At 39.2% G+C, this 24,096-nt stretch overlaps 1 protein-coding gene and 1 long non-coding RNA gene across 2 annotated transcripts; both read right to left on the reverse strand.

The window, feature by feature from the left end:
• Positions 1-3,621: 3,621 nt before the first annotated feature.
• LOC117295104 (2,3-bisphosphoglycerate-independent phosphoglycerate mutase-like) lies at positions 3,622-23,940 on the reverse strand. Its single transcript, XM_033777673.1, has 11 exons — positions 23,758-23,940; positions 18,101-18,267; positions 17,432-17,548; positions 15,575-15,707; positions 13,625-13,803; positions 12,306-12,509; positions 10,118-10,244; positions 8,952-9,100; positions 6,725-6,842; positions 5,705-5,839; positions 3,622-3,970 (listed from the first exon to the last, which is right to left on the reverse strand). The coding sequence occupies exons 1-11, from the start codon at positions 23,810-23,812 to the stop codon at positions 3,825-3,827; spliced, it is 1,530 nt and encodes a 509-aa protein (XP_033633564.1). The 5' UTR covers positions 23,813-23,940; the 3' UTR covers positions 3,622-3,824.
• Positions 21,331-22,569, reverse strand: LOC117295107. Its single transcript, XR_004519637.1, has 3 exons — positions 22,499-22,569; positions 21,866-21,898; positions 21,331-21,355 (listed from the first exon to the last, which is right to left on the reverse strand). It is a non-coding gene; the product is annotated as an uncharacterized LOC117295107 (long non-coding RNA).
• Positions 23,941-24,096: the final 156 nt, after the last annotated feature.

The raw sequence follows: 24,096 nt of genomic DNA on the forward strand, positions 1-24,096 counted from the left end.
AACCCTGGAGAAGACACTTCAGAAGAACCTAAAAAAAAGGTTGTTAGCAGTTTGTATGTATTTAATAAAATTGCCAAAATTGCATATTTTGAGCTCCTGGTAAATGAAGTTTATTGATCTAGAGTCGTCTCCAAAGTAATTGTTGGCAAAAATATTATATTTTCTAGAACATTTTTTTTCGTAGATTTCATTTTTTTTTTATATAACTTATACGATTATTACAAGTATGAAATGGCAATTAACAGCCCTATAGCACTGAGCAGACGTACGTTCACACACACACACACACAGTGTCACCTTGGTCAAGTGGTTGAACTGCAGGACTTGCAATCACAAGGTTGTGGGTTCAAATCCATTGTCGTCTAGTAACTGAATTACAATTTCTTGATTAGTGTAACTTATAATTATAAGTCGAGTGATTAGACTGCAGGACTTGTTATCACAAGGTTGTGGGTTCGAATCCAGCCAAGCTAATCGCTGATTTCACAATGATTAGAATAATTATTGTCGTCTAGTCACTGTATCACAATTTTGTTATTAGTGCAACTCATAATCATAAAATTTGATTAGATGTTAATCCAATGTTTGTATGAGAGAGATTGGCTTTTGTCAGCTTGGCTTTTATATTCCCCTTGTATGAGCTGTGATCAAGTTCCCTTATTGGAAAACTCATCTAGACAAAAACAAAACAAAAAAATTTAGAAATTAAAAAACTCTAAAAAATATGGAGTTAGCCAGAGGGTCAAGTCTTTTAGCAGGTTGGTCAAGTGCTTTCTTTCCTTGTACATGTATTTCACATTCGTGGACCTTGCTTTGAATTCTTAAGCATGAAAATAACTTCCTTATTTTACACATGTTACTGGCATTTAGCTGCTGTTTATTTAGCACAACAATTTAGTGCAGTCTTGGCAGGCAATCTGATTTTTCTAAGCAGTTATTTTTTAGCTTAAGCAATTTATTTGCTTTAGCAACACTATGAAAATTGGGCCCAGAGCCTGGCATGTGGATTTTTTTGGTTTTTTTTAGTCCTGTTCTTATTAAACATTGTTTTTCCCCATGGGGGGTTTTCCTCCAACATTTATAAACGAACATTTCTCAATCATCTCATTTTGTCATTGGCGCTTGCACAGTTCGATGTGTTATGACAAAAAAAACATTCTCATTTTGGAAAGTCTAAAGTATTTATTTCATTGAATTGTTTTTACCCATGTGAAGTCTTTTTATTTTTATGTAAAAAAAAGTTGCAAGTGTGCCCTAATAGCCCAGCTAGTTTTCAATTTACAGATGATATCCGACTACACCTTTCCAGAATCAAGCTTGCCAAAACAAAGCTACAAAACACCTCGGAACGGCAAACACAACACCACAGACTTAACAAGACACAACTTACAATCATTTCATAATTTATTTTACTATGGGAGGTACAAGAAAACAAGCTTCTAGGAACTTGTACAATTCATACTAAAAACTCGTAGACAAACATAAAATATTTCACTTCAACTATTTCTCTTTTTTTTCTTCAATAAACTTTAAGTATTGCAACCAATAATTTAGTTCAATTTATTTCACAGTCAGTCAGTGGAGGTAATATGAAATCCCTAATTTCTTCATGTTAATAATTATTTTAATAGTTTGTTATTCTTAACAGATAGAAAGACAAAATAGATTATACAAATTGTGTACTACATCTTTTTGGCTATGATACATGTATATCAGACGTTTTGGGAAGAGTACAGTTTTTAAATTTGCCTCGGGATGAAGAATATTCATTTTGGTTTTTACTCATATACACCGATGTGTGTGTCCGAGTTATGTGAACAAAATCACAGGCATATTTCTCGGGTTGGATTCCCCCACGAGCGTTAGCGTGAAGAACCGGTCCGTTATTAAAGTAGGGCCGAGGGGGGCTGCGGGGCTCTCGCCCGGCTGCGGTGGGGGCCCGGCACGGGGCCCCGACTTGGTGGAAAGACGGTGTTCTGGGTGCACGGCAAAGTGCAGAGTAGGAGGCAACCGTCGGAGAGGTGGCTCGTGGGGACCGTCAAACCCATGACCTCTGCAATTCTAGAGCAATGTCAAACCAACTGGTAACAAACATCGGTGTTTTGGGGTAAAACCAAAATGAATAATATTTGTATACAATATTTTCAAGGTCCACCCACAGTTCGCACAGTCAGTCTTCAGTTTTCTGAAGTTGGCACATAAACTGGAGCAAAAAGTGTCGGGGGCTTTGAGATGTCTTTATGGCTTGAAAAAGTACCTTTTTAAAAATAAATACATATTAATTATATTTTATTTATTTATTTGATCATTTGCATCACACTCGATACAAACAAATCGCACACAAGCAAACGGGCGTCCCGAAGTAATTCAATACTCGGGTTTTAACTCATGTGTAAATACAAGTTAATGGATGGATTTCACAAAGAGTTAAGATTAATCTTATCTCGAGTTAGGACAAGGGGACAAGTTACTCGTCCTGACTTAGGACTAGCCATAAGTTTTTAATAACTTGGACTAGTCCTAAGTGAAATCGACCCAAATTAGCTTAGGTAAAGCACATATTTTTCTGGAAAATTTTTCTAACAAGTATTATTTAAAATATTCTCTACTGCCTTCAACATAGACTAAGCCTTGCACAGCATCTTTTCACGCATTGATTGAAGCATGACGACTGGTATTGGACTCTCTGTCATACTGATAAGGAAATTCTAAGGATTTTTTCTTTCTCTCAAACATTTTTACAAAACAAAATCCCTTATGACTATGGAAGTGCAGCGTAATGTTAACATGGTTAAAGGATTTGGGTATTTTTTGTAAGAAAACCACAAAACACAATGTCAACAACTATTTTTGTCTACTCAAAAACTACAACACCTCAGCAAGTAATATTTTAAGGGAAGCCTTCTACCATCATTATCTTCAAAACTGTGTAAGTTTGATGTAAATCTGTGGACACCTGTTTTGTGTTACAAAAAGTAACCAAACCCTTCAATACACATGTGTGTACATGTGTGAAAATAACGCAACTATGATAATGTATAATGTACTACTAGCGTTCCGTGTCACGGCGCGACCTTTCTTCGCAGATGACCTTTCACCGTATAGTCAGAGTGTTGTTGATTAGAAGAATCTTTACTCGGTGTATAAAAGAAATATTGACTGCTTAATAATCGGGGAACAGTTAAAGTTATAAGCCCTCGGTGATGTCAAAACCAAGGCTATGCCCTCAGCTTCGCTTTGGGCATAGTCATGGTTTTGACATCACCTTGGGCCTATAATTTTAACTGTGCCCCTCATAGCAGTCAATATTTCCATAATATGTAGCCATTCAATATGAATGTTTTATAAAAAACATTGCCTATTCTGAATGGCCCCTAACCTACAGGGCCCTATTTCATATCACTGCTTAGCGGCTGATTTTGTGCTTACTATGTGATTTCAATTTCATATCACTGCTTAGCGGCTGATTTTGTGCTTACTATGTGATTTCAATTTCAATTTCAAGCACATGAAAAGGCATGCTAACCTTCGGGTGCTTACTGCACGAAAATAAATGATGTCACAATGCAAATCCATGGTGAACGCACAATATGGCCGCCTAATTTTTCTGCTAACCTGTGAAATACGCTTGCACCTAAAGCAATTTTTTCTGCTACAGTAAGCACAAAAATTTGCTTACCGTTAAGCAGTGCCATGAATTTGGCCAAGGATAGTGACTATTTTGCCAATAACAGATCATCCATGCTCCTTATTGTTTACAGCCATGCAACATTGTTGTTACTGTAGCTTGGCAGCTTCACCTGTAGATGTGATATCTTCGCCCGTTATTCCACAAGAGATTTTCCAGTCATTTCCTTCGGGATTGGATGACCCATGAGGTCAAGTACTGTTGGTGCCACATCCGGGAGTGCTGCATTGTGGGAGATGTTCTTCTTGAACTTGCGATTCCCGCCGTGCAAGCAGAAGGGAACTGGACAGTGAGAGAATACGGGGGCAAAAAGGTGAGTGCTAAGAGTAGTTGCGAACGACAAGTCGTCGCATTTATAATGTTGTGTTAAGAGTTCTATCATGAGGTGTCATGGCTGCAGTGGTTAATTAATTCATCAGAGGGTGGGTTTGAATCCCGGTCATAACACTTGTGTCCTTGATGTAACCGAGTTGGAAGGAAGGCCACTCACAGGCTTACGGGGATCTTGTTTCCTCTCATTCTTGCCTCCAATAAAGTTGTGGTTATCTACCCAAGGCTCAAGAATATGAAATTGCTTAGCAGCCCGGCGACAAATATAAGGTATGACGCCAATCGTACCAAAATGAGAAAGTGTGGTTCTGCTACCACTTGCTATCCAACATGTACTATTTTTGGTATTCATGGAATGTCTTCCCATGAATACCCAAACTGAATAAATTAGTCAAATTATTTACAAGCGCAAAGCAAACTAAAGAGGCATGAAATTATGCAAATTAAATACGCGCGTAAACAAACAAAGAGGGCGCTATAGCATGAACAATTGTTGGACGCATGGCGGCGCTGTAAAATAGTGTCAATAACAATAACTCGCTGAGTGCGTCGCGATCGCAAGTGCATCGCCATGCATGTGATTATGTACATCATGGAAAGTAAGACAATAATTATGCATTTACAAGAGTGCCTGGCAGCGAAGATTAAGAATAGAAGTCCGGCTGGTCACATTGAGCAAAGTGAAGATTATTCCAAATCATTGACCCGGCTACAATGAAAGCGTTTTGACCTAGAACATTGTTTGTTTGCTCAGGGAACATTTAAAGGCAGTGGACACTATTGGTAATTACTCAAAATAATTGTTAGCATCAAAACTTACTTGGTAACAAGCAATGGAGAGCTGTTGATAGTATAAAACATTGTGAGAAACGGCTCCCTCTGAAGTAACGTAGTTTTCGAGAAAGAAGTAATTTTCCACTAAATATTTTAATTTCATTTCGAGATCTCAGAATTAGATTTTGAGGTCCCGAAACCAAGCATCTAAAATTACACAACTTCATGTATACAAGGGTGTTTTTCTTTCCATTATTATCTCGCAACTTCGACGAACAATCAAGTTCAAATTTTCACAGGTTTGTTATTTTGTGCATACATGTATGTTAAGATACACCAAGTGAGAAGACTGGTCTTTGACAATTACAAAAGTGATGTCGAGTTTGGACTGAAGAAATCATGGAGGAGTGTAGTATGACAGTGAAGTGGAAATAATATCAAGGAGTAGTTTTGTTCAAGCATTTAAAAAACAAGAAGAGCAATCTTAAAATGAGTTTGTTCTCTAATCGGTAGCCAATTAAGTTCCCTAAGTACATATCATGGTTCTCACAATTCCAACAAAGCTCAGCAAACATGCTGCAGGAACAATGAATGTTTTGAGACACCCATCGGGCATGAATAAAATGCTACATAAAAGGGTGTGTTTTGGCGACCATTATTAGAAACAAGTTCACTGACCAAAACAATTTCCGAGAGCTACGCAAAAACGGGTTGGTAACTAGAAACATTGATTCCCCCCCCCCCCCAATTTTGGAGTCCGCCATTTTGAAACCAAGCCTAACCAAGCCAACAAGTTGGTTACTGTTTGGCTGTTCCGACCAAAAGCCGGCTGTTCAGGGCTGCAGCCCTGTCACCACGGTTCAATCAAACAAGCGAACATCTAAAACGCACTCTAGAACTGCGCAAAATTACCTCTCTTAGTAGTATGCTTAGTGACTGGATTTCCCTCGCTGTCAATCATAATCTCGGCGTTTCCATGGTCCGCAGTGACCAGCAAAACATATCCGTTGTCCTCACAGGCCTTCTTCAGATCACCAATGGCTTTGTCTGATTGGAATAAATCAAACAAAGTAAAAAAAATATCACTACAATTTTGAAACAATGAGAATTTCATACAACAAATACTTCTCGATGAAATTTTCAGTCAGTTTTTATGAAATTTAACCCTGTTGGTCTTGTTATTCAAATGACTAATAACAGTTATACCCTATTCTATTGAATCTTTGTGAAAATTTTTGATGATGAATTCGATGTCTGTAAGTTCTGTTGAGTATCGAAGTAGCATGACAAGTTAGATAGATCTTCACTTTGTGCTTGTTAAACCAATTTGGATCTTGTCCTGCAAAATATTGGTCCAGTAAAGATATTGAGCTAAAGGCTCTGCAGCCTTGTGGGTATCTCGCCCCCCCCCCCCCCCCCCCCGAATTCAAGCCCAGACAAGGATAATAATTGTGACCCACTCTGTGAAAATGAGTCAGATGTCGCCCAATGCATTATTAAGTTATGGACAGTTTAATGTGGAAAAAAAGTTTTTTACTTTTTAAGATCTATATTTGCATGGTTAACCTTTAGAACACTTACTTTTAGGCAAAAAAGCTATGAACACAACAATTTTGTGATCATACTTATGTCTAATTTGTATCCTTTTGCGCGAATAGGTAGTTTAAAACATTACTTTACTTGTAATTCGTTTTTCAGAAAAAAATTATATATTGGCTAATTTCAAACGGAAGTAACTCAGCAACGCAGTACACCCCAAAGCTTACACAGATACCAAATTACTGCTGCGGATGTGTTCTTTCCAGCCATGCATACAACTCAATTCTTGAAATTGTCAACATCTGACTAATTTTCACGTAGCGGGTCACAATGTTGGTTGTACATGTGCTTTACAACATTCCACCATTATCATTTTCATTTTAAAGAACTTACCAGTTGCTGTACATGCTAAAACTGCTTTGTCATAGACACCTGTATGTCCGACCATGTCTGGCGGCGCAAAGTTGCACATCAGGAACGGGTACTTCTTAGTCTTGATCATTTCTACCATCTGAAACAAATGTCAGTCATTGAGTTTTATTTCATACAATGATAACAGTAAAAGTAGCTCTTATACAGACGATGTGACCTGTGACATCACATGTTTACAAAAGAGCCACAGAGCCTGGACTTCCTGCAGGCAGGATTTGTACACAGCCTAATGGAAGAAATCATAAAATCTTATATTTTATGGAGATTGCACTGTCTAATTCTTATCAACTTTTGATATGATAAAAGAGGGCACATCTCAAAACTTGTCCAGCTTTTACTTTCATAACTCTTGGTTTTATGTGGAAATTATGACACAAAATGTCAACTTTCCCATAGGACCAGTGTAGTACAGTGCCTGCCAGAATACTGAAAGAACGACAAGGTCAAACTTATTGTAAACAAAGTTCACATGGTCTATCGCACCCATATCTTTCACACAGTGTCACTCACGGCACTTCAGCCTTTTTTCATCATTTCCTTCAAGGTGTCGTGGAGCTACATTTTTGAAGTATGAGACCACTTCCTTAACATAGAAACATGTCATGGTTTACAAGGTGCTGTTGCACAATATGCAGCCAATCAAACCAGGAACACTGGGAAGAACTTTTTGGATAAGTGCACTGGGTTCTTTTACATGCATTACACAACACACAGGACCAACAGCTTTTAACACGTCCAATCCGGAGGGTGAAGCAATAATGGTTCTTGCTTAAGGACACAAGTGTCATGACCGGGACTCAAACCCACACTCTGCTGAACAGAAACACCAGAGATCGAGGCGGCATTTATGCTGAAAATAGAAGCCAAGTACCCGAATCTCAGACATCCATGTGCGTTCATGTCCAAGTTTCACGTTTACTCGCTATATACTGACTATTCTTCTAATACAGTTTGGTGCATCGATGATGCGTTGAGCGCGTAAATGGTGGAATGAGTGTCATGGCCGAGTGGTTAAGAGCATCGAATTCAAGTTCTGGTGCTGATTCACCGGAGTGTGGGTTCGAATCCCGGTCGTGACACTTGTGTCCTTGAGCAAGACACTTTACTATAATTGCTTCTCTTCACCCAGGGGTATAAATGGGTACCTGCGAGGGTAGAGGTTGTTATTGTGTATGAAAAAGCCAAAAGCGCCTTACAGGCAGCTCAGGGCTGTATACTCCCTAGGGAGCTGAGAAACATTACAGGGATGTTATTGGCCCTATGACCAGGGCACTAATGTAAAGAGCATTGATACGGTTATTGTGAAATGCGCTATATAAGAATTTGTTATTATTATTATTATTATTATTAATGTCTGTCTGACAACCGGATATGCGATTGTAATGTCTTAAGCTTGACACTGTAGTTGTTGGTTTGTTGGTTTGTTGGTTGCTTGGTTTATTGTGGTACATGTACATGTACTACTTCATTGCATCCATGTACAGTATATGGTACAATGTGCTTAGCAATGGGCTACTGTTTCAATGGTATTGACCCAATTCACCTGACGTCATCATCAGAATATTCTTGGCACCACCATACTGGTGGGCAATGTCACTGTGCATTATTCAGTGAAGTGCGCATTTTAGGCGACGCGGCATTTACAAGTGAACCTATTGCCATCCAAAATGGTGAGCAGGGCACAGTCGCCGTGTGTGACATGCGTGTAAGGGGTCAATTAGTCATTGCATGGGGTGGTGGTCTCTATGCATAATTCATTAGGGGCTAGGCTTGGTCATGATTGGATTGTGGATGGGGTAATGTTTAGAATTGGGGCAGGTATATCCGCCCTGCTGCCTCAATGCCTCATACAGCCCCTTCATGTCTCATTGACTTATTGTCCATCAGAAATCTGCGTTCCTGTTCCCAAAACTTCAATTTTTTCGCATTGAAAGAACAAGATAAAAGCAGCACCAAGGATGTGAAATCATCTTCCTCAGAACATCAGGCAATCTACTTCATTAGCAAATTTCCAAACTTCGCTTAAATCTCACCTTTTTCGAAAGCCTACTGTACGGCACTATGAGCAGCGACTGTTGGATGGGCGCCTTATAAATTTAACCATTGATTGATTGATTGATTGATTGATTGATTGATTAATTAGTGGGGAGTGCTTTTACTTTCTAAGGGGCTCGTTCTTGATTCATACCTTGTCAGCAACCCCCTGGCAGCTCATCTCAGGTTTCAGGTCATAGGTCGCAACTTTTGGGGAGGGTACCAAGAACCTGTCCTCCCCTTCGAATTGCAACTCTCGGCCTCCGTTGAAGAAGAACGTCACGTGGGCGTACTTCTCAGTTTCTGTTAAATTAGGAAAGAATCGCACTTTCTAATGTTTGATAGTAAAGCAATGTAAAAGTAGTTACAGAAACAACATCGTCTCAGCCCTCACATGTGTTGTGTTTACAAAACCCTATGCATGTGGTTCCTTCCGGCAACGCATAAGGGTGCTAGCTACTCTCCACCCTTGATATGCGCCTGAGCCTTGCACCATGATTTCTAGAGTTGTGTTTAAATAAAGTTCTTGCTCGAGTTACACTCTACTATCTTCGTGTTTATCTTTACAAACACACAACAGGTTCCCATTTTATACACCTAGATAGAGAGAAGCAATTTATGGTGAAGGAGTGGTGTTTGAGGTCAAACAAGTGGAACGTTTAGAAATCAAAACCAGTGGCCAGCTATCTAGATACAGGATGTCTTTTGGCAGCCTTACATGTACATTCTTCATGTCCCAGCCGTTTTCGACGGCTCCCAGCTCCTCAATGGTTTCCTACATTTTCTTTGCACTGAGAAACACTTCATAGTACATGATAATTTTGATATATTATTTTTTTCTTTATACAGCTTTTTACACAAAAATTTCAAAACCCTGTGCAGGAAATCACAACAAAAAATACAGTTTACCATACTACAGGGATGTGATAGGCTGTTGAAAAAAAACCTGTACAAACTATGAGCGCAAAGTGTGAAAGCTTTTGAGCGTATAAGCTTGCGAGAGCGAAGCACGCTTATACTCATTTATCTTTGGTTTTAAAAAACCCTACTCTGCCGTCGATTTCACAAAACTCTTCCTAACTTAAGACTAATCTTAGGACTTAGAACGAGTCCCAACCCTGCACTGTAGCATGCAGACCTTAAGATTCATCCTAACTCGAGATAAGACGAGTCCTAAGTCTTTGTGAAATCGACCTCCGCAATCTGGGGTGTTCCATGTGGTTTTATCTTCGTGTTCTTATGACCTTTCTTGAGTGGAGGGGCAAACAAATCTGGATTTCCAATTAAACTTAGAGAAATCACATCACTGATACTACTGACCTGCACAGTGGAATTGAGGTATTTTACAATGTGCCAGCCACTCAGCCAGAACGTTGGTGGGTACCTGAGGTGGAAAGATGACTGGGAACGGGAAATCCCCTTTGTACTCTGTCATGCAGAATACACCCTGGGGGGAAAAACAAAGAAGAATAAGTGGTCTTGTGATATGAGATATCTGGGCCCAAATTCATACAAAAGCACAGAATAGTTTTATAATAATAATAATAACCCAATTTTACAAAGCGCTTTTCCTGCCCGAGGGGTGTCTCAAAGCGCTTCCGACATTATTACCCCTGGTCACTGGGCCTTGAATCATTCCTTAAACCATCTTAGTATTGCTTAGCAGAAACAGTTGACATTTGAAAGTTTGCATTGTTGTGACTGGTGCCCAATCATCTTTTGCTTAGCAAAGAAATTTGTCAAGCAGTACTTTCTGCTTAACAGCTTTATGAAATTGGGCCAAACTCTAGAATGGCAAAGGTCGTGAGTTCATATCCCTTCTGAGAGTACATGCCTGGTGGTATTTTTTTAAAAGGTCTAGGAAAAGTACAGAGTATACAGTGCTTTTTACAAATGGTGTGTAAAATAAAATAACAAAAAGGTTATATTTTTTTATATCGCATCTAGTGCAATAACGTTGATATTTCCTGTAATTTAGAATCAGTTCAATCATGGTACTGTACAAACCAAAGTAACTGAGCAAAATAAACAGAACAAGATTTATATTTGAAACTTATTAACGTATTGTGTCCAAGCAGTCTAGCAGACCGGACTCAAGGTCTGGTGGACTCAAGCTCTGGTGGACTCAAGGTCTGGTGGACTCAAGGTCTGGTGGACTCAAGGTCTGGTGGACTCAAGTTCTGGTGGACTCAGTTCTGGTGGACTCAAGTTCTGGTGGACTCAAGGTCTGGTGGACTCAAGGTCTGGTGGACTCAAGGTCTGGTGGACTCAAGGTCTGGTGGACTCAAGGTCTGGTGGACTCAAGGTCTGGTGGACTCAAGGTCTGGTGGACTCAAGGTCTGGTGGACTCAGGGTCTGGTGGACTCAGGGTCTGGTGGACTCAGGGTCTGGTGGACTCAATGTCTGGTGGACTCAAGGTCTGGTGGACTCAGTCTGGTGGACTCAAGGTCTGGTGGACTCAAGGTCTGGTGGACTCAAGGTCTGGTGGACTCAAGTTCTGGTGGACTCAAGCTCTGGTGGACTCAAGCTCTGGTGGACTCAAGCTCTGGTGGACTCAAGCTCTGGTGGACTCAAGCTCTGGTGGACTCAAGGTCTGGTGGACTCAAGGTCTGGTGGACTCAAGGTCTGGTGGACTCAAGGTCTGGTGGACTCAAGGTCTGGTGGACTCAAGGTCTGGTGGACTCAAGGTCTGGTGGACTCAAGGTCTGGTGGACTCAAGTTCTGGTGGACTCAAGCTCTGGTGGACTCAAGCTCTGGTGGACTCAAGCTCTGGTGGACTCAAGGTCTGGTGGACTCAAGGTCTGGTGGACTCAAGGTCTGGTGGACTCAAGGTCTGGTGGACTCAAGGTCTGGTGGACTCAAGGTCTGGTGGACTCAAGGTCTGGTGAACTCAAGTTCTTATATAAGTAAGACTGCGACACAACACTTTATACAAGTTTACATGGTACTGCATAATATAAGTCTCACATTCATAACTCTGTATTTCTATCAAAAACACAAAAAGTAAATATCAGTGCATTGAGCGCCCGTCTGTGGCGGATACCGACAGAGTTATAGCTAGCTACCGGGCAATCTCAGTGTTCTAGTTGGTAAGACACTGCTCTAAAATTGCAACGGTCGTGGGTTCGCATCCCACCTGAGTATTATGCCCGTGATTTTCTTCACAGAGCTTGGGAAAGTACTAAACACACAGTGCTAGCACACATCGGTGTATATGGGTAAAACCAAAATTAATATTTCTGATATCGTTGTGGTACCCGCTGCCAAAACAAAGGATTCAAACTGCCTCTAGCTACCGGGCAACCTTGGTAGTCTAGTTGGTAAGACACTGCTCTAGAACTGCAAGGGTGGTGGTAACATGCCTGTGATATTTTTTCTCAGGACTCGGATAAGTAATGACTATATAGTGCAAACACACATTGGTGTATGGGTAAAAACCAAAATTAAAATTCTTTATCCCCGATGCAAATTTAACATTTCTTAAAACTAATATTGTTATTATTCCTACCAAGTCTTTGGGTATCTTGGCAGTCTCGAACGGCGGTTTGAGGCCGATGGTCTCGGTGATCTGTCTCATCCTATCGGCTCGGAAGTCAAAGAAGATCAACGTGTCTCCATCTTGGAGTCTGCCCTCGGGATCAACGATAATGGGCTTCAGGAACTCGTCCTTCTGTTTTTGATCGCCTTCTCCAGCGTAATGATTCTGGACAACCTGGACGAAAAAAGAAAAACAATTTTTGGCATTTTTCTGAGTGCAAGAAATAGTTAACGGACTGACATTTTGACCCTAGCAGAGTCTTTCTATAGGGCTTAAAAATGTCTGCAAGCAGTTTGTTTTTATGAACTATAAACTGTGTATGCATGTGAAGATGCATTTACAACATGTTGTCATAATGCTGGCTGTCATGGTGCATCTATCCTTCAAAAGTATATTGAATGGTCATACAGTAGGAGGGCTAACAATCAATTAATCATTCAATCAATCAAAAGTCATTTATACAGCGCCAAAATCAAAAGTTTGGTCCAAGGTGCTGAGGCACAATTGAATGGTTAGTCTGCTGGAACAGATGAGCTTGAAGGACAGTCTTCACTCTTGAGTGAGGTGAGTGAGCTGGCATTTCTAATTTGTACCGGAAGCTTATTCCACATTTTGGGGCCATATTCAGAGAATGATCTCTCTGCAGCAAAGGTTGTATAGCGAGTCCTTGGCACAACAAAAAGGGAGCAATAGACCGTATCGAAGATGACTTTACCATTCAAATACCTAGCCACAACATGGGGTCTGTGAGCGTGTGCATGTACATGGGTTTGTATGGCCTACCCTCCGAGGACATTTTTCAATAGGGACAGTAGGTCCTCACTACATGGGTCCTCACTAGTCATTTGTGTACAAAACCGATGGGGATTGCTTCAGTACAGGAACAACAGAACGTACAATAGGTGTCCTCTAACGTCCTCTAATGTAATGGTCAAACACGACTGGGTATGGCTGCGTGTGCCATACAAATTTAACCGGGAACGCTGCGGGCTGCGTGATTCATTGATGTATGTTTAGATGCGCATACGGCCTGCCCTACAATATGGCTACTTTCATAGCAACAAAGTGGTTATTCGATACAATCTATACGCCTTTCTTAATATTTATGCATGATGTTTGTCACAATGCTAATCCAAAACGAGGCGATGGGTGCAGCCACTGCAAGTGATGGAGAACGTGCGCCCATAGCCTCATTTTGGGTAAGAATTATGACGTCATGCATAAATATTAAGAGAGGCGTATAGGTAGACAAACGAAAATGTCTTTCTTGAGATTTCAATGGAATTTACCTGCACAATATTTTCCGGGGTTGCCTTCTCACCGATGCCCTGAACCAGACCTTCATAAGCGATCTGGATACGTTCAAACCTCTTGTCTCTATCCATGGCGTAGTACCGACCAACGACGGTGGCCAGAGACCCGTACTTGATGTCCTTGGTGTGGTCAAGTACTTGCTGGATGTACTTCACTGTGGTTGAATTTTTTTTTAAGGACACAGGTTTATGCAACGAGTACATCGATTCTAACCATCTAGTTTTCAATATGTGTGTTAAAGCCATTATACACTTTCGGAACAGAAAAAAAAACTAGTGTTCACATATTTACAAATAACTTACAGGGTTTACAGAAGGTAATGGTGAAAGACTTCTCTTGAAATAGTATTCCATGAAATGATTTACTTTTTGAGAAAACATTTAAACAATTATCAATTCTCGATATCGCGAATTACAGATTTATTTTAAACACATGTCATGACACAGCAAAACATGCGGAAACAAGAGTGGGTTTTCCCGTTATTTTCTCCCGACTCCAATGACCGATTGAGCCTAAATTTTCACAGGTTTATTATTTTATATATAAGTTGTGATGACGAAGTATGGGCCTTTGGACAAAACTGTTTACCGAAAGTGTCCAATGGCTTTAAGGCACAGTGGCTAAGAGCGCCGGACTTAAGCCCTGGTGTTTCTGATTAGCAGAGAATGGGTTGAGTCCTGGCCTTGACGCTGTGTGCTTAAGCAAGACACTTTGATTACTGCCTACTTCAGACTGGCATAAAGCTACATTGTGTAAAACCCAATGGGCCATATTTTTGACCGCGTGAGGGCGCTCTCAATCACTTCCGGGGGTGTATTCATTCATACGCAAAACAGTTTTTAAAGATTGGAACACATTATAACCACAGACATCTAATCCATCACAGACAATAAGACTTTAAAAGGAGCCGTTATAATCCACCTCTAAAGCAAATTGAAACTACGGCGCAACAAAAGTGACAGAACGCCTATTAATTTGTGCAGGGGGAATCGCGTGTACCCCCGGAAGTGATCAAAATACTATTTATAGCGCCCCCGCGCGGTCAAAAATAAGGGGCATTACAACCATTGCTAAAAGGAGTTTGCCTAGGTATTTCTGGCAGAGGCTGCTGAATGCACCATAGCACCTACGTAAATTGGTCTCATATTTTTTTAACCTGTCTTAAAATGTTTGTTCAAGCACCTTGAGTACTTTATTGGTCGTTATGTGCACTATAATAAGACTATACTATTAAAAGAATACAAAAATAACCTGTCACAATTTCATTAAAAAAAGGGTGTATATCTTTTTAGCGGAGAAGAACAACTCAAAAGGTCTTTTAGGTTTTAAAACTTAACACTTCTTTATTTTTCCTTTCTTTCAGACTTGCTTCCCCTTATGTCTGACACTTTTGATAGAAACATAATACTAAAGCCCCTTTCACACGAGAGCAATAAAGCAAGGGTCCCTTGCTAAATTGTAGCATGGTTGTAAGATTTTACAAAATGCACCTCGTGTGAAAGGACAATAATTTTTGGGGTGTCCAGGGTCCCTTGTCAAATCTTGTCCAACATTGCTACATTTTGCCGGAGGTCCGGACCTACGACAAAATCTTACACTAGCGGAAGTTTTGACCAAGGGCAGGGGCTACATCATCGTGTGAAAGAAACCCTTGTTTATTGAACGACGACCTAGGTGAAAAAGCCCATACAGCGCATGCTATTGTGGGTGCCATCTTGTCAAACTAAGGTGATCAGGATTACCAATTCGTCATATCACTCTCATGTCGCACAAGGGTTGTTAGTTTTTTAACTCTGTAGTGTGAAAGCTCACAAAATCAGTCACGCATGGTGATAACAAAGAAACAATCCACGCTTGTAAATTTTGTAGCAAGGGACCCTGGCTACATTTTGGCCGTGCGAAAAGGGCTTAAGTAAGTAACTTACCACCACTTACTGGACTTGTGTCACGCCCATCAGCGAAGAATTGAATGAACGTCTTTTTCACGCCTTTCTCCTTGAGCCTTTCCAGTAGAGTTTTCATGTGTGAGATATGTGAGTGCACACCCCCATCGCTAACCTGCAGAGAGAAAAATAATATGAAACAAGATGGTGGCCTTCAGTTAAACTTGCATGCATAAGTTTTACAGACAGTGGACACTATTGGTAAATGTCAAAGACCAGTCTTCTCACTTGGTGTATCTCAACTTATGCATAATATAACAAACTTGTGAACATTTGAGCTTTATTGGTCGTCGGAGTTGCGAGATAACTATGAAAGAAAATAACACTCTTGTCACACGAAGTTGTGTGCTTTCAGATGCTTGATTTCGAGACCTCAAATTCTAAACTTGAGGTCTCGAAAATCAAATTCGTGGAAAATTACTTCTTTCTCGAAAACGAGGTCAGTTCAGAGGGAGCCGTTTCTCACAATTTTTTATACTATCAACTTCTCCCCATTACTCATTACCTAGTGAGGTTTTATGCTGATAATTATTTTGAGTAATTACCAATAGTGTCCACTACCTTTGAAGGCAAAGTTGTTTTATGAAACCATTCGCTTGTTATGTTCCTTAAAAAAATGTATGTATACAACCTGCTATTTTGCGTTCTTTGAGATATTGCCAAAAATCTGGACCGGTTTAATGTCAAAGCAGGAAGAATAATCTGTTATTGGATTAAAAAATCTGAGAAGTGGTACTGACAGCAACGCTTCTGTCAGATTCAAATTTTGGGGCATACAAACCGACATCATTTGAAAAATGTTTCTCAAATTGCGTTACAATAGAGAAAGCTGCCTTCTAACTGAAGGTTTTTATTGCTTTTAATTTTAAGACGTGATACCAAATGTATACCTTCCATTTAAACACATACGCAAGATGGGGCCCTTTGTTGACAGCAAAGTTGACCATGAGTTACAATTTTAAATCGACCACAAAAAGTCGTTAGTAAAGGTAGGGTCATCGTTTGATAATGTCACGCTGATTTATAAGCACAATTCTCCAGAAAAAAATACAACAAAGATCAGTTGAATTGAGTGTCTGCTGATTGAGAAAAGCAGCACGGAAACGTTGCAACGACATATATCAGGCATGCAACTGCCCGTTGAAAAAAGAGAAGAAAATTTTCATAGGCAAAACGCAGTCAAAACGCCACGGGACATGATACCCACAATGGTACCGTAGAAAATGTTGAGGTTTATTATGCTCTTAGGTGCATTGTTGGCATGTACTAGGCTTGTTTTACATGATTGTAGTTGTACACTGTTGTTGCCAGGCATATATTAGGCTTAAAAAAAAAAAATCTGAATTAAACAAAAATAAGGTTTTTTTTCGGGGGTTTTCGACACGTTTAAAAAAAAAAAAAAAAAAACACCCGGAATTCCGCGGAACCGGGGAGAGTTGCATGCCTGATATATCCAAAATAATCTTTATCTCATGCAAAGCGTTATTTCAGTTCTAACAAAGAAAAATGTGGATGCCATCAGATCATGGTGTATCATGGCCGAGTGGTTAAGAGCACCGGATTCAATCTCTGGTGGTTGACCAGCAGAGTCCCGGTCGTGGCACTTGCTATGTAAAATTGGGGAGGTAGTGCTTTCTGCTCTACCAGCCAGGCTTCGGATTGATGATACCCGAGCCTAGATCCGTATGGACTGTAAAAGGGGTAACCCTGTTTCAGCTCTAGGAGTAGGTGGCAACAACCTCTGGAATAAAATAATTGTAGCCCACACCTTGAAGTGGCCTTCAGGCCTTGTGTGTCAGGCGACTTGCATACAAAACAATTTTTTAACGGTGAGCTTACCAAACCCAAGAGGTGCAATCTTCCATTGCCTTTATTGGCCCTTGTGTAAGCTTCCACAAATGCAGGTTTGTCAGCAATGGACCCATCTTCCATTGCCAAGTCAATCTCAACAATACTCTGTATAACGAAATAGAACAAGATACAACAACATCATTGGGGATTAATTCATTTGATTCAAAAACAAAATCAAAGTAGAGTTTCCAACAAGTTGAATTCGAACTTTGGATTTAAATTTTCTCGCAGCTGAACTCAAACTTCTAGGATCCAAACTTGGGTGTGAAATTTTCTGTAAGCCTAATTTTAATTTGGGTTCAAATTTCCTCTTAGCTAAAATCAAACTTTTGAGTTTTCTGCCCAAATTCAAACATTGGGTCTCCCACGAGTTTTGGTTTCTAAATAACTGAATTCAAACGTTGGGTTTCGTGTGCACGCTGAAACCAAACTTTGCTTTAACTAGCATTTGGCCAGCAGACCAATGTTAGGGAGAACCCTACAACCGACTAAGTTCAAACTTTTAGTGCTTTACTACTACTTTTACTTGTAGCTGTAGTTACTGCAACAAACTTTTTGTCATCTCTTCCCCACACTCACAAGCCCTGCAACCCTGCTACCCAACTATGGACCCCACAAACAGTAGTGGGTCTAGGGTAACACTTGTATGTTACCTACCTGGTATAAGACCCTCCCAGCACCGATACTCAAGTGACCCACTTCACTGTTACCCATCAGCCCTTTGGGTAAACCGACGGAGAGTCCGGACGCATCAAGGGTGACACAGCTGGATTCCTTACACAGGTCATCCATAACAGGTGTGTCAGCGTTAGCAATGGCATTTCCTAAAAAGAGATAGTGTTCTTTTATTATTTCTTAAGTCTACTTCAAGTCGCACATTGTCTCATTTTGCTCCACACACCTGGAATATACTCACCACCTCAATCAGGGAATCTGACTCTCTACGAACGTTTCAAGAAGTGTATCAAACATTTTCTATACCCAACCTAATGCAATGCGTTCTTGATGCAGTGGCTCTTTACAAATGTTATTATGTAGGTATGTATGTATGTATGTATGTGTTTGGTTTCTACAAAAAATGATATTACAGAGTATTTTCAGGCCTGGAATTACACAGAGGCCTATAAGAGGTCATGACCTTTGTCGCTGCCCTAGTCTTGACCTTGGTGCCCCTTTTAAAATCCACATAGACATAAGGCCAAGTAAACAAAAACATGTTTCGCGTCCCCGCCCGCTTCCTTTTTACAGGCCGCCTCCTTTTTTATTTTTTATTTTTTTTATTTTTTTTTTTTTATTTTTTATTTTTTTTTTTTGCACATTTTTTTTTTATTTTTTTAAATAGGGTTATTTTAAATGATCTCAGCAAAAACAATCTGAATGTCTTGTCTGAATGCCTCGACTAAATTGTTTCATTTATGTTTTGTGTATTTCAGCAGTAGAAAAAACAATGGATATTTGACATTTTAACAAAGAATGGCGGCCATCTTGAAATAAAAAATAAACAATAAAAAGCCCCTCTTCCTCCTTTTTTTGAAAAACCCGGACGTGAAACATGTTTTTTTTTTTACTCGGCCTAAATGATAATAATTAATATTTCCAATGGATTGGAAGCGGTCCTACTAAAAGCCGACAACTCGCCGACAACGCCGACAACTCGTCCAGAGCGCCGATAACTCGCCGACAACAAGTTGCAGACACCTTAAAAACAGCAAACTAACCAACGGTTTATTAAAACTATGTGCACTATTTTATACTAACATAAATACAACGGCTTTACTTCACGAAAAGTCGTAGTTTTTTACCCGGAAAAAAGCGAACTTCCGCGGAGCACGGTTGGACGCCATCTTGGCCTACAACCCGTGTTGCGACCATTCCATTATGATACAGGGGTGAAAAAAGATCGGGGGGGGGGGGGGGGACCAGTGCGCGGGCGGGTGGGGTTGGCATTGGCCCGGTTTTATGGTAACTAGATTTATCCTCGCCTCATTCGTGACATGATTAAGATAGGGATGTTGATGATTATTATTATTAACAATAAAAAAAACTTAGCCTACATCCAATATGTGAAATTTATTTGATTAATTTTACATCCAATTTGTGAAATTTATTTTATTAATGTTATCAATTTTTCAGAGTCACAGAAAAATTATAGGAGACAAGAAAATTGCATGTGAAAGAGCAGCATAAAAACGGTAAACTTTATGATTACTGCTGATCTTCCGATAAAACTTCTGAAAGAAATTAAACAATACTTCAACTAACAGAGAAATATCCATCTTTTTAACAAAAAAAATACATAAAAATAAAATAAATAATGATGCTCGGTAAGGTAGACCAGGTTGTTGAAAATTGCATGCACGTTTCCCAGCACAAGTAATTCAATATTTTTTTAACGTGAAAACATTCTTGTTGGTTTTACATATTTCACACAATGGAGGTATAAACACTTTTAAAATTATTTTAGGATATTACCATTCGACGTATATATTGTCAACCCACATTGGTGTGTATTTTTCCGTTCCCTCACGGACCAAATACAACCTATGTCCTCCTATATTTACTCAACTCACATTTCTTAAAAAGAACTCGCTATTGGCAGACTTCATCAGCTTTCCAGAAATGAATACCGCAAGTCATGCACTAATTAATACCTTGTGGTTCCTAGTTTAATTTTAAAAAGTGAGGGACGGCAGTCACATAACCCCAAAACTTATATTAACGGGTCTTATAATAGTTGTAAAAATATCCAGCTTATACCTTTTTTGCTATAATCTTGTTACTGTGACGTCCGTTCCTATAACTACTGACAAATATTTGATACAACTTTCAAGTTTGAACACAATAATAAAAATGTAAAGAACATCTATTTCCAATTCATTGATGTCCGTCCCTCACGCATAAAGAAAGCCGTTTTTAAATCATTTGAAACTAAGCATTGGTGGAAATACGATATGCAAAGGTTTTCATGTAATGACTATAATAAATCTTATTTTAACTATGACTTGGATAACGCTTAAGACTTCATCCAGCTCAAATTAATATAAAACACTTCGAAATTTGAACATGGAAGAAATCAGCGGGCCTTTGATAGCTGTCAGAGTGGCATCAACATCATCTGTCCCGTCAATCATGATTAACTATAGGAGCTCATTGAAGCACTTTGATTGGCCGAAACCACTTTAGTGAACAATCTACGCCGCGTGACCATGAAGCCGACGTCAATCACTGACCTTGTATAATTAAGATTCTTTCCCCAGGATAGCTATTGATGATCTAAAGAAAACCTTATCGACAGCAATAAGCCAACAGTGCTCTTTCGCCCGGTGCAAAACAAAAAGTTTGTCTATAGCCGGATAGGCCTAATTCTGTTTTAAATAATGGTAAATAAAATGTCTTAAAACCAAACTTTGTTGTACACATTCACCACGGTTTCAGATTAATTTATAAGTACACTATAATCTTCATCGTCCTGTGTTTGCATTCGGGCGGTTCCAATGCTGCCCATTATTCTCTTTTTCACAGATTTCCTTGAATGTGTTAAAGATACAAATTATCCATAGGTTATCCTCCTTTACACAATCAGAAATGCCAAAACTGTTTCTTTTTCTCACTAGACATGCCATGGGTCCTTGTGCATTGAATGCTGTCAAAGAAAATAAATATTACCAATGTTAAATGATGTGTTGAATTAATAAGGATGAAGATTGGTTTTCAAAGTGCATTGCGATAGTATGTACTATTTTATTTGAATCATTGTTAACTTATATGTACTACTATGTTTAAGGTCTTGAAAAATCTGTGATATGTTGTGTATATTACTTCTCAAGTTGGCTAAATCAGAAATGCCAAAACTGTTTCTTTTTCTCACGAGACATGCCATGGGTCCTTGTGCATTGTCTTCAGCATTGAATGCTGTCAAAGAAAATAAATATTAACAATATTAACTATTTTATTTCAATCATTGCTAACTTATATGTACTACTATGTTTAAGGTTACTTCTCGAATTGTATTTAAATCTAATTCTGTGTGAAGTGAATTAATGAAAAAATCGAATTCCATAAACTTTTTCATTTCAATTGTTGCCAACTTAGTTCTCGAAGTGGATTAATCTATCCTTTTATTTCACTTAGTTAACTTATATATACTACGGGTATAATTTTTAAGATTACTTCTCAAATTGGCTAAATCTAATTGTTGAATTTGATAACGCTCCATGTAACTAATTTGCTTCTATTTTTGATTAGAAAAAAAAATATTCAATTATAATAAAACAATTACAAAATTAATATGAGTGGATTTTCAAGTGTACCTTGTATGTGCCTCCACCCCACCAGCTTTGAAAGCCCTAAATCAAATAGCCGACGAATAAACAAAATAGTATTAATACTGTTAAAATAGTCTATAAACAACAAGGATCTCACCTGTTGGTAACTCTTTCCACAATTGTGAAAGCCCTTGAAATAGATCAAACAAAAATAGGTAAGTAAGTAATAAATAATCTTCAAATAAATCAACTGGGAAACAAGATTGGATTCTCCATCCACCCCATAGGCCATAGTCTTGTTTTGTTATCTAGTCATGTAAAACTGACAGTGCGAGACAGAAGCACTTTCTAAAGTTTTTCTTACCATGACAAGCACTCAGCTGGAAATGCCAAACTATTGAATGCTGTCAAATCAAGTAGGGAATCCTAAGATTAAGAAAGTAATATTTATTTAAAAAATAAAAAAAATTAAATAAAAATGTGGAAAAGTAAAAATATTAATAGAATCTTTAAATAACTCAACTGAGAAACAAATTGGATTCTCCACCTGGCCCACAAGTCTTATCCCGTTTAATTAAAGGTATTTTCAAATTCTATCTTATTCCCCCCCCCCAAATAAAAGAAAGAAAAAAAAAACTATAAAGTATTTTATAAAAAACAAATAGATGCACAGTTATGTTAAAGAAAAAAAATATTCTGCACTGTTCTAGCTAGTCTAGGACTCTAGGGGGATTAAATTAAACATTTAACTAATCAAGAATTTATGTATCAAAAGTTGTCTGGTACTTACAAATCCACACACACTCACACACAACAATGTGCCATCTCTGAACTGCTGCTGTGGTTTTCACAGAACGCCCGCCCTTTGTTGTTATGGAAGTGCTAATTCATCTCACCCCTGTATCATAATGGAATGGTCGCAACACGGGTTGTAGGCCAAGATGGCGTCCAACCGCGCTCCGCGGAAGTTCGCTTTTTTCCGGGTAAAAAACTACGACTTTTCGTGAAGTAAAGCCGTTGTATTTATGTTAATATAAAATAGTGCACATTGTTTTAATAAACCGTTGGTTAATTTGCTGTTTTTAAGGTGTCTGCAACTTGTTGTCGGCGAGTTGTCGGCGCTCTGGGCGAGTTGTCGGCGTTGTCGGCGAGTTGTCGGCTTTTAGTAGGACCCGATTGGAAGTGCCCTTTGCAAAAAGAAAATGGTCTTGCCCTTATAAAGATAAAACTCCTGGCCTGATTTTTTTAATTCTCTCTACGCTAACAGTCTTATTTAATTCAGAGACAAAGACAATTTTTTAGCCTGTAGGGAGGAAATTTAAGGCCCTTTTTCGAACCCACGGCTTCGGCTTTGGATTCAGCTTCACGCCTCGTCTGTTGCTCGTCTGAAGCCCTGAGCTCGTACGCAAAGCATGCGCAGTAATTGTAAAAACAACCGCAGGGCCAAGCTAGCCTGAGCAGAATCCAAAGCAGAAAGCCATGGTTTCGAAAAGAGCCGTAATCAGGTTTTTAAAAAATTGTTCCAGACCCGGAAGAAATTGATGTTTTTATTTGGGCGGTTTTAATTTTTTATTTTTTAACATTAAACTTTCCTTTATTTAATAATTAAGTTGACATTGTCACATAGTATTTAGTTTTTAAAAACATGATCATGATGTTGACATTAAAAATTATTTTTTAATTTTTTATTGTCATCATATTAAATTATCCAGACCAGTTTACACATAATTCCTAGAATCCTAGGGACCTAGCAAGTGGAAGCTAGAATTCGAGGAATTATGTGTAAACTAGCCAAGTGGAAGCTCGATTCAAGCTGTGATTGAATGTGAAGTGATGATCATGATCACTTCTTCTTATCTTAGACCTAGATCTATAGTTATATACACAAATCCAACATGGTACGGTACAATTTTAGTATTCTGTGGTGGGGCATGGCACAAGTGGAAATTGTTGGCCTGAATAGCAGCCCATCATTCATCAAGCAATCGAAGGGGGTTGCGGTAAAATCCTAACAACAGAACTACTGAACGGCCGCGGCCGGCAACTTACCATGTTTTTCATCTGACATCCCCCATCCATCGATGACAATAAGGCAGACATTCATCTTTACAAACCTTGAGGAAATGCCGCAGCTGTTAACTGCTTATAAATGCAACAAAAGAACAAGAAAAGACGTCCAGATCTTCCTGAGCCGAGACTTGATTGACACTTTTGCCGGTAGGATAAACTGCACGTCTGCCAAATATAGGTCATGGGTTAAAGGTCACGCCGAAGCCTTATGTACGGGGGTGCTGAGATGACATACACAAAGTTTTCTAACCAATTTGAAGTTAGCAATTTAGTATAAACTAATAATTACCTATTAGTATAAATCAACATTGTTTATAC

This window comes from Asterias rubens, chromosome 9 (assembly GCF_902459465.1).
Source record: "Asterias rubens chromosome 9, eAstRub1.3, whole genome shotgun sequence".
Classification (NCBI taxonomy): domain Eukaryota; kingdom Metazoa; phylum Echinodermata; class Asteroidea; order Forcipulatida; family Asteriidae; genus Asterias; species Asterias rubens.

Excerpts from the sequence above, each read along its gene's own strand:
- LOC117295104 (XM_033777673.1), bottom strand. The coding sequence starts at position 23,812 with ATGAATGTCTGCCTTATTGTCATCGATGGATGGGGGATGTCAGATGAA. Across the intron at positions 17,549-18,100 it reads CTGGGAGGGTCTTATACCAG|AGTATTGTTGAGATTGACTT; the intron begins GTAGGTAACATA and ends TTCGTTATACAG. Across the intron at positions 6,843-8,951 it reads GCCAGGGGGTTGCTGACAAG|ATGGTAGAAATGATCAAGAC; the intron begins GTATGAATCAAG and ends CATTTGTTTCAG.